Raw genomic sequence first — 12,503 nt, forward strand, 5'->3', positions numbered from 1 at the left:
ATTTACACGCAAGTTAAATTTAGGTATTTTTTGTAGGCAACAATTTACACAAAATTTTGGCTTTGCAATGACTTTCAAGACCTTTTTTGCAGGAGAAACAGAGAAATTTCATTTAAACTAAACACACTTCACTAATGGTCATAAGAGAGCCCAGATCTAGGAAGTCATTAGGCATAAAGTCTCCAACTTTTTTTCCTAAGAGCCCAATTTTCAAGTTCGTGGGCAGAGACATTGGATCCAAATTCAATTTTTGACCAGGCCTTGACCATATGACCCTATGAATTTCTCGAGACAGAAGCTAGACTAATCAGCTCTCCATCGGTAGCCGCATTACAATTGATTTTGAGAAAATTAATTGGAGGTCTTCCGAAATTGAAAACATTTGTGCATTGCTTATAGTTTCAACGGATGGGCAAAAGGTTGTAATATGCTCGTCAAATTTGTTAAGGTTCAAGATGTGTCAGCAAATGCTAGTGTCAAAACATGTTGAAATTTGGTTGTATCAATAAAGTTGTGTTAGGGTTAAATCTAGGTCCAAAGTTGCATAAAGATAATAAAGTTATGATGTACTCAAAGATGAAACATTAATTATCTTTTGTATATATCTATTACACGTAACGAATTTCATAGTGAAAATATGTTTAATTGAAAAGTAGACATTTGGTTTCTCAAAAAAAAAAGAAAAAAGAAAAGTAGACAGTTGAGGCTTTAAAACAAATACGTATTTGATCTAATTTAGATTTGAAATGAGTAAAATATGATCATTTGGAGTTGGCACAACTTGTTGATCTAATAATCTAGCTCGATCGAGAAGCAATTTGACTCAAGGAAATATGCAGCTATTTGAAATATGAATTCTATTAGAAAAAGGGTTTTTGGTCAATTTTAAGTTTATCCCTACTTTGTGCAGCTATATAAACCATTTTATGCACAACTTTTAGAGGCAAGAAAGGAGGCTATACCAAAACCAAAAAAATTTCTAACTTTGTTCCTTTCTTTGTTAGTGTAAATAGAGAAAATTTATCATTATGCCTTGAGAAAAAAAAAAAAAAAAGTGTGTTCTTGATAACACCTTGAACTTTAAACCTTTCTTTGAAATCACATGGATTTTTTTTGGGTAAGTTTATTATAGAAGAAATCTTTTATGATGTTTGTTGGAGTACTCCTTTGTCCATAGGTACAAGTTTGTTTGGAGGATCGCTATAGGAGGATTCCAAAGTATCTAGGATTATTGTTTTGTTATGAATTCTGAGTTATAGGGTTGGGCAACGAGTTTAGCCAACAAGCTAGGCTAATGGGCTGGCCTATCGAGTGCCCATGGGCATAGAAACTAGCCCATAGCTTGACTCACTAGGCTAGTGAGCTGTACATGGACCTCAACAACAATGGGTTGGGCAGCCCATTTGTTCGATGGGCCTTTAGGCTACTGGGTCGGACCATGAACAATGGGCTATTTGGTGATCTTTACTACAAAGGTTCAAGTTCGCTTGGAGGAAAGAGAAGCACACTATCATGATGCAATGATAGATCAAACCTACAAACTTTTCATTCAACCCAAATCTTCTCAAAACTAACACCATAAGTTTTACTCAATGTGGTCATAAGCCTTCGGTACATCCAGCTTACCCCCACCATATGTTGGTTTTAAAAGTGTGCTGCAATTCAGGAATTATCACATGTATTCAACTATCTAGTGACCTAATACAAAAGCTAATTGGCTTAGAGAAATCAATTTTGGAAGCAAAGGCCAATGTTTGATTAACAGGAATTATCAGAGTTTTTTTTTTAATGGCCAATGTTGATGAAGAGTGGATGCCGCAATTCAGGAACCATCACTTTTCTTTTCTTTTTTCCCGCTAAGCAATTTGATCCAATGGTTCGCATCAATGATTCAATAGACAATAGTAGACTAAAAAGTTATTTTTGAAACAAAACGCCACCCAAATCGCATTTGACTAATAAAGGTTTTTTTTTTTTTTTGGAGAAACAAACACACACAAGGAAGATGGAATTAAAGGGTCTGTATCTATAGTAATTACAGAGGAATCGCTGCTTGTATACATAATTCTATACTGAATAATAGTCATAAATTGTAGAAAGGACTCATTACAGAGGAATCATTGGATGTATACATATTTCTTGGTAAGCTTAAAAAATTGTCATAAACTGTTACTCTTCCAATGTAAGTTCCTGCATTTAAATTTATGAGATGTAGATGAATCCATTGGAGGCACATTGGTCCAAGCGAACTATGCTAATCAGTAATCACTAATCAGGTTCCCCATTTGATTAGCATATAAATAAGAAGGACCATATCAACATTCTTGTTTCATAGCACTACACAGTTTGAGACATCCAGAACATCGAAGCAAATTGTTAAAAATGGCGTCTTGGTGTTCTATTTTTGAGTTTGTTGAGGCCGCAAAACCAATGTCCCGGAAAATTACGGCAGCTGTTGAGGCCGGTGTCCCGGCAATTGTGGCAGCTGTTGAGGCCGTGACACCGGCAATTGCGGCAGCTGTACCAGTTGCGTCGATTGTCCCATGACTGCAACCTGTGGTGGCACCCTTAGCCGCAGTAGTTAGTACAGTTACAGCTGCTAAGGAATTCCAAAACTACAGGAATGCGAGAGGACAAAACTAGATGGTGCTATGTCTGAACAAAATGATTGTGTACTTACTACTTAGCTCTGTGTACTTGCTTTGGGTTCCAAAAATAAAATGTTTTGAATTTTAATCTCCTGTTGTTTTCTAGACATATTCACGCACTATATACTTGATTTGTTATTATTTTTATTTTGGGTAATAAGGAAATTAACATAGAAGTAACCAGTCACCAAAGGCACAGTAGCGTAGCGACATATGGTCTATTACAGAACAGAAACATCAAAGCTTAACAAAAAAGAGAAAATTCCATTGAATAGTGGCTAATGAAATAAAATTTAGAAGCTACATACGTGTGAGAATTAACATCAGTGATGATGATGATGATAATGACTATGAGAACGCCATCCCAGATGAGAAGGGTGTAGTACTAAGTACCAACCTTCCTCCACTAAAAACCGACAGATGTTTTGGTCTGATAATAAAATAACTATCATCAGAAACGAACTTCATGAGTTAAAACTCTCTAAAAAAAGAAACCTTCCTCCACTTATTAAAGAAACATAGGTGTGCATTAGATTATAAGATTTATTATAAATAAATACTAATAATTATTAGTTTGTGTATATATATATAGAGGAAATAATTATAAGGTTTGAACTTTAAAGTTTAAACCTTATGCCAGACTAAAGTCATGTGAATCTTTTCTTAATTTTTTTTATTTTAATAATTAAGTTATGTGAATTCTGATTTAATCCGAAATCAATTCAACTTCTCCATTCAATTTGTAGGCAACAATTTACCCAAATTATTGCCAACGATGACTTTCAAGACTATTTGGCAACTTTTTATTGTTCTTCCACCTTAACATGATTCGTTTAGACTTATCAAATATTTCAAACAAGAAAACTTCTGAAGGGACTTTTTTATTTATTTATTTTTTTTTATGCGATACGGGATTTTCTTTTGCTATAGTGATGACTCTATACTAAAACTGATCCTTAAAGAGTAAATGATCATTTCCAAAACTTGTGGTACTTTGCTTAATCATTATAAGGCTTATAATGTGAGGAGTATCATTTACTGCCATGGATCACCGTAAGAAGTGATCATTTGTGAAATAAATTAATACTCCTATAATAAAGTGATTACCTCATTAGAAACTGCTCCTTAAATCTTCATGGTAAGTATAAGACAGTATCCTTACCTATGATGGTTATTTGGCGATAACAATAAGGAAAATAAAGATAAGAATTGGATTTAACTGAGGAAACCCTGACCTCTTGAGACTTAGCTCGAAATGAATTCTTTTGATGATTTATTCCTTATTATCTTACTGCTTAAATACAGTAATTGATAACCACAAAAACGAAATACAAGGACTTCTTTCTAATATGAAGGGATACCGTGGCACAACAACCCAACATGCTAGGGACTCACTCACAATTGAAAACAATCCAAACTAACCAACAATCCTAACGTTACAATAGAGATCTTCCCAAAGATAATAACAAACACCTAAAACAGAGGACACTAATAACAATCACCTAAAACAGAGGACTCCAAACCACATCCAAGTAGATACACGTATCACTTCATGGCCATTACTTTCCGATGGTGATCAGATTACATATCAATTGAACCTATCGATCTATCAGAGGCATAACAAAAGTGACTTGGAGAAAAGATAACCACATTTTCTAACCCAAAACGGGTGTTTAGCTAATCACAAAATAAAATTAAAATAATTATTATATTTTTGAAATGATACCCAATCATATATGTTTGGTTTGTAAGTTAGTTTAAGTAAGTTTGTTAGTAGCTTTAAGCCTTTAACATTTTCCATTAGTCAAATAAAAATGAATTGTCAAAGAGTCCCGATGATATTTTAGTAGAAATTGATGGAAAATTATAATCTCCCTTCCAAATAATCAATTTCATGATTTATATTAGATATTTATGAATCTAAAAGTATCAAGAGTAATACTAGAAACACAATATTTTCCCGAACTTCTTTTACAATTGTTGATGTAGGCACATATAGCTTGTTGTTATTAGAATAACTTCACTTTTATCTAGATTCTTTTTCTTTTTCTTTTTTGCCCTCACACCGTGTATTCTCAGAGCTTTTAATCAAAGACTAATCATTGTTCGTGCCGGATGGGCCCATGAAGAAATAAAGCGCTGGTTCAAGAAATTCTTTTCAAGATGCAAGTAGTTGGACTTGAACTGGGGAGCACACCGCCGAACCGGGGAGCACACCCGCCGAACCCCATACAAGCACTTTGAACCGAGAGCCTAACAGGACATATAATTAAAATAAAGTTGGCATCCTATACCTTTTTTATTTCCACTAATTATAAATATTACTACATAACATCTCTCCCCCGGGCTCGAGCTGATAGAGGCCTCATGTTCCCCATGCATCCAGCTAGATTCACCAGGTGGTGAGATCCTATACTTATTGAAAATTTAAAAAATGGAGGTAAATAAATGTTAACGGATAAAGTGGACCTATCCATTCAATTCTTGGGGAGGCCATGGGACTATGGCCGCAAAATTATCACATTTATTTAAGGAAAACGCTAAGTTCTCACATTTATTCCAAGCCATATACAAGGTACCGTGGAAGCAAGAACTAAGAAGTTCAAATGTGAAAGCTACTGAGATTCAGGCTAATGGTCTATCTAAATCCCTGAACTTATCACATTCTACCTGCCTTATATATAGACCAGGAAGTGTCTCTCTTCCTCACACGCTCAAAAGAAGAAGAAACACACCAAAGCAATCATGTCAGGAAAACCTAAGAAGATAGCATTCGGGTATGGTGGGGTAGTGATCACAAGCAGTAGTGAGGGCAACTCAAGCAAAAAAATGTCGAATAAAGCGATCACAAGCAGTGGGGGCAGCTCAAGCAAAAGAGTGTTGAACAAAGCGACCGAATTAAATAGTTCATCGCGTATGATCTTCAAAGACAAGCACACTTCATGTTCAAGTCATTTTGCCAAGCAGCATAAGACAGAAAAGTTTGTGGACAATAATAGTGGAAAGTTGGGGTACAAAGATGAGGCCAAGTACACAGCTGGTCTCAAGTTCAATGACAGGGTACTCGGGAATACCACAGAGTTCGAGATCCAAGTCAAGTTCAAGAAAACTATTTATCCCAACAAGAGTGCCTCAAAGTTCAACAATAAAGAAAGAGTAAACATTAGGTCCGGAGGTGGCGTAAAAGCAGTGTTTTACGCCACCCACTAACATTAGGACACGTGGACAATTTAATTAAGAGCAACAAAATCCTCTCCAGGTCACCCAAACCCACGCTATTCACCTCAGAAAAAACAGAGAAAACAGAGGAAAGCTCACCACGCTATTCACCCAAACCCACGCTTCCTTCCACCACAGCCTGATCGCCGGAGCCTGATCGCCGGAGCCGCCCTCAGACAAAAGCTCACGCCTTCACCTCTGCTTCCTTCACGCAAAAATTTCTGGTTTCCTCTGCTTCCGGCGACTTCCATCTTCTACTTCCTCTTGCCCAAATCTCCACCACACCACACACCGAAGCATACCGCCACACAAGTCACCGGATTCTTTCCTAGAGCTTGTGAACATGCCGGAGCCACACAAAGGTTTGTTTTTCTGTTTTCCCTTTTCCCCAATTTGGATTTCGAATTTTTGATGGGTTTTTCTGTTTTCTCTGTTTATGGGTTTTTTCTGGAGCCTCATGAAATATTTGTGGGTTTTTTTTCTTGTATTTTGGTATCTTTATGGGTTTTGATTAGATTCCTAAGTGTTAGGGTTCAACCCGTATATTGATGGGTTTTGATTAGATTTTTTTTGCTTAGCTTTTGTTATTTTTGTTTGTTATTCCTAAGTGTATGGGTTACTTTTGTTTGCCTTTGAAATTGTAAAAATTAGTGATTTTTTTACAAAGCCCAATGATAAAACATCACTGAATTTGGATGTGTTTATAAATTTTTTCCTAATTCTAATATAATAATACTGTTGCCTAATTTGGATGTGTTTTATTTTTGCCTAATTCTAATATAAATCCTGAACATCCAACTAAAGTGCCTCAGTTTCAAGAATTATGCAAAAGAGAGCTGGACTCAATTGGAGGGTCATATAATTGACATAAATGAATATACACAGGTGTTCAAACATGCCCTAACATAATTGACATTTTAGCATAATATTACAAAGATGCTCATCTTATCATTTAATTTCCATATTCTTTAACATTTAGATTTACACTAACACGATTTTCCCAAAACAATTCAAAATAGAACCCAACAAAATCCTGTTAGAGTAATTTGCACAAGTTACTTAACCTTCTCCCCTTCAATCTCATTGCCAGCCTCAATTTTAATTAGAACCTCCTGCCTTTCACCACATTCATCTTCTATCATGCTTGGCAAATTTGCCTGTTTCTCATTTGCACTATGATTCTCATAGTTCACCTCAGGGGCAGATTGATTTTCACCTCTAACTGGTGATTCTCATAGAACTTCAATCTTGTCATTACTTAAATCAAAAACTAGTGTTTAAAGGAAGGTGAACTGTTCAATACTTTCTTTTTTGACCTTCCAAAGAACAGAATGAATTTCTTTTTTTTCTTCCCATCTTTTCTTTCAATCGATTGGTAACTGAACTATATGATTGCACCCATAGCAAATACCTGAAACACTTGGCTCTTTTTCCGTCATTGGGTCTTTTGTTCAATAAGCTTTATAATAATACAAAGACTGCTTTGGATAACCTGCCGTCCTTTATCCATGGAGGTCCACCTACGCCAAAACTGAACCAGTGTATAGTGTAGGTGACAAGTAATCAAAAGTTAGTAAACTGTTTTTTCTTCGTTGGTTGAAGACGGTTTCAAGTTCTCTGTAGTGATAATGCTAGTAATCCCTGCTTATGAAATCATTTAGGTACTTAACTCTTTACCCACTTCCAAAACTGGATATAGTTGCTGTCCCTGAACTTTCTGGTGAGGCTATGGAGGGTTATGGTACGATCACAGTTGTGAAAATGAGCTACTTTATGATGGTTTGCTTTCTCCAGTTAATAAGAAGCAGATTGTAAGTTACACATCTAATTACCCTGTTAGCTGCTGCTTCTTTTTTTGCTCCCAAAACTTTAGGAATATTATCTTTATGGGTTTTGATTAGATTCCTAAGTGTTAGGGTTCAACCCGTATATTGATGGGTTTTGATTAGATTTTTTTTGCTTAGCTTTTGTTATTTTTGTTTGTTATTCCTAAGTGTATGGGTTACTTTTGTTTGCCTTTGAAATTGTAAAAATTAGTGATTTTTTTACAAAGCCCAATGATAAAACATCACTGAATTTGGATGTGTTTATAAATTTTTGCCTTGTACTATTATAATTATTCTTATTTCTAGTGTTTTTCCTTATAGTTTTTCAATTTTCCTAAGCATATGATGCTTGACAAGTGGCATGTATTCTATTGTCCCTATTAGAGTTTATTTATGATTTTTTTTCCAGTTCTATTTGTTATTCTGCTTGACTTATTCCTAAAAGTTCTCATTTCAATTTCTTAGGATGTGGAAGACCAAAAGCAGCTGGCAAATGTTTGGCAAAGGACTAGAGATCTTGGTGTCTACAGCTATTAAATAGTTCTCTCTTTTGAAATTTATAATCATTTTGGCTAAGATTACTGCCTGGTTTGGAACAAGGTCTCAGATTGGTTTCTAAAACAGTCGTGGCCTCGTCTTAAGCTTTGAGACAATTTCACATCTGATTATGTAGTAATAGTAATAAAAAGCTGCTCTAATCTTTTGTCATGTGTGTGATTAATGTATGTATGTTGGAGGTAATTTTGTTACCTTGGCTGGGCTGTTAAAAAGTTATAGAGAACTGTTGGAATAATTTTCAAATTGGGATTTGGAAATGAATGGATTACTTTGAGAAATATTTTATGTATAAAGTTTATTTTAGTTTTTAAAATAGAGTTACAAATGCAAGATTTTAGATTTCAATTTTTCAAGTTCTAATACGGGAAAAAGGGAAGCTGATTTTTGTTTGCTCAAATAGAGTGATGACCGACGTCCTGTGCAAGTAGAGCTAATGCTATTTTGTGGGCGGGCTGTACATTTATCTTTACTGCAAGGCTTATAAACTTAAAGAGTAAAAATAACATCTTAGGCTCTATAGACAGTCATGAATTTTCAAATAATTCAAGTCAACTAATGCTCCTCTACCATACAAACTAAAATACATCTAAAATAAAACCTGTCACAATTTTTTCTATAAAAGTTTCTAATTGAGAATACATTTAGCTGAAATAAAACCTGTTACAATTTTTTCTATAAGAGTTTCTAATTAAGAATACATTCAACTGAATAAAACTTGTCACAATTTTTTCTATAACAGTTTCTAATCGAGAATACATTCACCTGGATAAAACCTGTCACAATTTTTTCTATAACAGTTTCTAATGGAAAATACATTCACCTGAAATAAAACTTGTCACAATTTTTTCTATAAGAGTTTCTAATTGAGAATACATTCACTTGAAATAAAAACCTGTCACAATTCAATTCATAAAAGATCATATGATTGACCATACATCTTAAAGATGATTGATAAATAAATAAAATGAATAAATAACAAAAACTTCTATTACAGAACAATTTATACTAAGTAAAAAAATCAAATACATCATATACCTGTACAAAACTTGTGGAGCACAATGTATTTGCTATGACTAACGGGTTCAACCTTGCCATCGAAGACTCCTAATTTAAAAAAGTAAAGGTTTATTTTTGAAAATATCAGCAAATGTATGTATTATCTTGAAACTGAATATATTGTAATTACATAACCTCAGTTTGACTTTGTTGTTGATGCACTGACTCCGAATGTGGTGTCAAGCTTGTATTTGCAACATCCCTACAAGAAGTAAGTTTATAAACCACAAAATTTAAATACTAAATTAATAATACAACTCAATAAAGTCATGTAATTACCTGGAATGTTTATGTGTTGGACAATTGGATCTCACATGACCCGTTTCTTTGCAAATGCTACATTTTCTCTTCTTCATCAATTGTTTTTCTTTTGGATGCTTTTGTCTCAAAGCTTTAGGCCTTCCCTTTGATGGAACATGTGGAGGGTCTCGCAAAGTCATTGGAAGATTTGATAATACTTGACTATTTAATATAGTATTATCAGGACTTCCTAAATCATCAACATCCTGAACATCTTGCATGGCTAGAAGCTCCTCATGAACTTTTCGTAAAGTTTGTCCAAGATGCTTGTATTGCTTCTCTGATTGTGACCCTACCTCTGCAACTTCCAAAAATTGAAGCATCAAACTATTTCTCATCATGGTAGAAGAAACTTGAGGCTCCACCTGTACTACATCACTAGATATGTCATGCACAATATGCTTCTTGGCATTAATTGTCCATCTTTCTAAAATATAATGTGATGGAAGAAAATGCACAAGAGATTTCTTCACAAAAACAGCTAGGATATGCCTACAAATAATACCAACAAACTCAAACATATGACATGTACAAATAGCTTTTGTCTCAACAATATCAAGAGACACTTCATAAAATGGACTTTCTCTCCCATGAGCTACCACCTTGTATATCTTCTTCACTCCTTCTTCATGATATTTGGATGCCTTGTATTTTTTACTACAAAATAACTCTTCTTGAAACTTCATAAACATCTTTCTTGTATAAACTTTTGCTGCCTCTGCTTCCAGCTTATAACATGTTTTCAAAATTGGCACTGAATTTTTTGTCTTTACATCTTGCTCTTTCTCTTTATGATAACGTGCATTCAAAGCTAGCTCATATTGATAGACAAAATCACTTATCGTTGTACTCGAACGAACATAATCTTTAAAAAATTTATTCATGCTTTCACTCCTTTGAGTTGTAGACATCCCGGCACAAAATGAGCTTCGTAAGTAAGCTGGAACCCATCTTTCACGCCGCATATAAAGATTTCCCAACCAATCATTATCCCCCAATCCATATTTCTCCATAATCTTACTCCATTCCAACTCAAACTCTTCAATAGTGATTGTATCATGGATGCAATGGTAAAATTCTTCCTGAAAATGTGGATATTTATTATATACATGGGACAACTGTTCTGGAACTTTTTGTAAAAGATGCCACATACACAATCTATGAGTTGCATTTGGCAATACATCTGCAATTGCCTTAGCCATAGCCTTGTCATCATCTGTTATGATTGTAGAAGGAGGATTTCCAGGCATTGCATTAAGCCAAGTCTTCAACAACCATGTATAAGATTCTGCTGTTTCATTGATAAGCAAAGCACATCCAAACATCACAGATTGATGATGGTGGTTAACCCCTGTGAAAGGAACAAAAGGCATCTTATAACGATTTGTTTGGTATGTAGCATCAAAGGTAACGACATCTCCAAAATATTGGTATGTCATTCTTGACCTAGCATCTGCCCAAAAGCAATTACCCATGCACCCATATTCATCAACTTCAATTGCATAAACAAAACCTGGATTTTTACATTGACTCTCAATAAAATATTTGTACATTCCCTGAGCATCTCCATCTTGAAGCAACTTTCTTCTTTTACTACCCAAATAATTTTGAATATCAACTGGAAAACATCCAACATTATAATCACCGCCAGATTCTTTACTTAACACAGACATTATCTTGCTTGGGGCTATACCTGACTCATTGAGTGTATCTATAAGATTCTTTTGGGCACTTGTTATCACTATATGCCCACGAAGCAAACTTGTACTCTTAGGAGTAAGAAGCTCATGATTATGACTCTCCACAAATTTACATACAATCCATGTATCATCAACTTTCTTTAAACCTATCATTGCTTTGCATCCCACTCTTGTTTCTGCACGCTCTGGACCTGTTTTTTTATTGTCTTCATTACATTGACGCCGGAATCCTTCCTTCGAACAAACATATTCAATTCCAACCCTTATTTTATCTTTATTCTTTCGAGTATGATTTACTCGTATACTAAAACCCTTTCGCCTTGCATATGCATTATAATATGCATGAGCAGCCTCTAAGTTTTCAAATACCATATCAAGATGTGGTTCTGAATGCCTATTGCATGGAAAAGGTTGATTTGAGTCATCCAATGACAAGTCTACATTATTTTGATCTTCGTTTATTTCTGACTCATCATGTACTAAATCATCCACCATATCACAAAGTGAGACTGTTTCAAGTTCTTTGTTGTTCGCACTCATATTTTCAATTCAAGTAATTTTATATTTCAATATGACCTATAAAAAACAAAAGAAAAGAAAAATTCATAAGCAACAATTAAGAATAAATTTAAAATTTGTACTATTACAATACTAAACTTGCCCAATTTGGCAAACTTGTTCTATTACAAAATTAAAGTTTAATTGGAAAATTTTACGCTAATATTACAATTATCATTGTCAATAGGAGAAAATTGACATTGGTACATATTGCTCCAAGTACATAAAACAGCTATCAAATAGCTCCAAGTACATTAAACAGCTATTAAATAGCTCCAAGTGGTACATATAGCTCCACTCAATAAACTTTATTACATAAAAAAGCTCCAAGTACATCCTTATTTGCACTTTGGTACATATAGAAAGCAAATTGACATGACAAGTAGGAGCAAATTGACATTACACATAGGAGCAAATTGACATTACAAATAGGGAGAAAATTGACATTACAAGTAGGAGTAAATTATATTTGAAACTAAAAATATTTTAATGATTATCAAATAAATGATACCAGCTGTGTCCCAGAGGTTGAAGTTGACAGCAGAGAATTCAATTGTGTAAACTTGTCGGAAAGGCACCTGTAAGAAGCAAAATTGAAAGAAATACAAATCCAAGAAAAAGAAAGGAAACAATTCAGA

General features: G+C 34.4%; 1 protein-coding gene and 1 long non-coding RNA gene across 2 annotated transcripts; one reads left to right on the plus strand and one right to left on the minus strand.

Moving 5' to 3' along the window:
• The first annotated feature begins 5,805 nt into the window (after nt 1–5,805).
• Nucleotides 5,806–8,564, plus strand: LOC142621878 (uncharacterized). Its single transcript, XR_012841844.1, has 2 exons — nt 5,806–6,229; nt 8,159–8,564. It is a non-coding gene; the product is annotated as an uncharacterized LOC142621878 (long non-coding RNA).
• A 546-nt stretch (nt 8,565–9,110) lies between these two features.
• Nucleotides 9,111–11,847, minus strand: LOC142636042 (protein FAR1-RELATED SEQUENCE 5-like). The gene is made up of 4 exons (XM_075810110.1): nt 9,587–11,847; nt 9,443–9,509; nt 9,287–9,355; nt 9,111–9,143 (listed from the first exon to the last, which is right to left on the minus strand). Exons 1-4 carry the CDS (start codon nt 11,845–11,847, stop codon nt 9,111–9,113), a joined length of 2,430 nt encoding a protein of 809 aa, XP_075666225.1.
• Nucleotides 11,848–12,503: the final 656 nt, after the last annotated feature.

The sequence above is a fragment of the Castanea sativa genome, chromosome 1 (genome assembly GCF_040712315.1).
Source record: "Castanea sativa cultivar Marrone di Chiusa Pesio chromosome 1, ASM4071231v1".
Classification (NCBI taxonomy): domain Eukaryota; kingdom Viridiplantae; phylum Streptophyta; class Magnoliopsida; order Fagales; family Fagaceae; genus Castanea; species Castanea sativa.

What these genes read in the sequence shown, in the direction of transcription:
- LOC142636042 (XM_075810110.1), bottom strand. Translation starts at nt 11,847, where the DNA reads ATGAGTGCGAACAACAAAGAACTTGAAACAGTCTCACTTTGTGATATG. An exon ending in CCAACACATAAACATTCCAG is followed by an intron (nt 9,510 to 9,586) that starts GTAATTACATGA and finishes TACTTCTTGTAG; the next exon opens with GGATGTTGCAAATACAAGCT. An exon ending in AACAACAAAGTCAAACTGAG is followed by an intron (nt 9,356 to 9,442) that starts GTTATGTAATTA and finishes TTTTTAAATTAG; the next exon opens with GAGTCTTCGATGGCAAGGTT.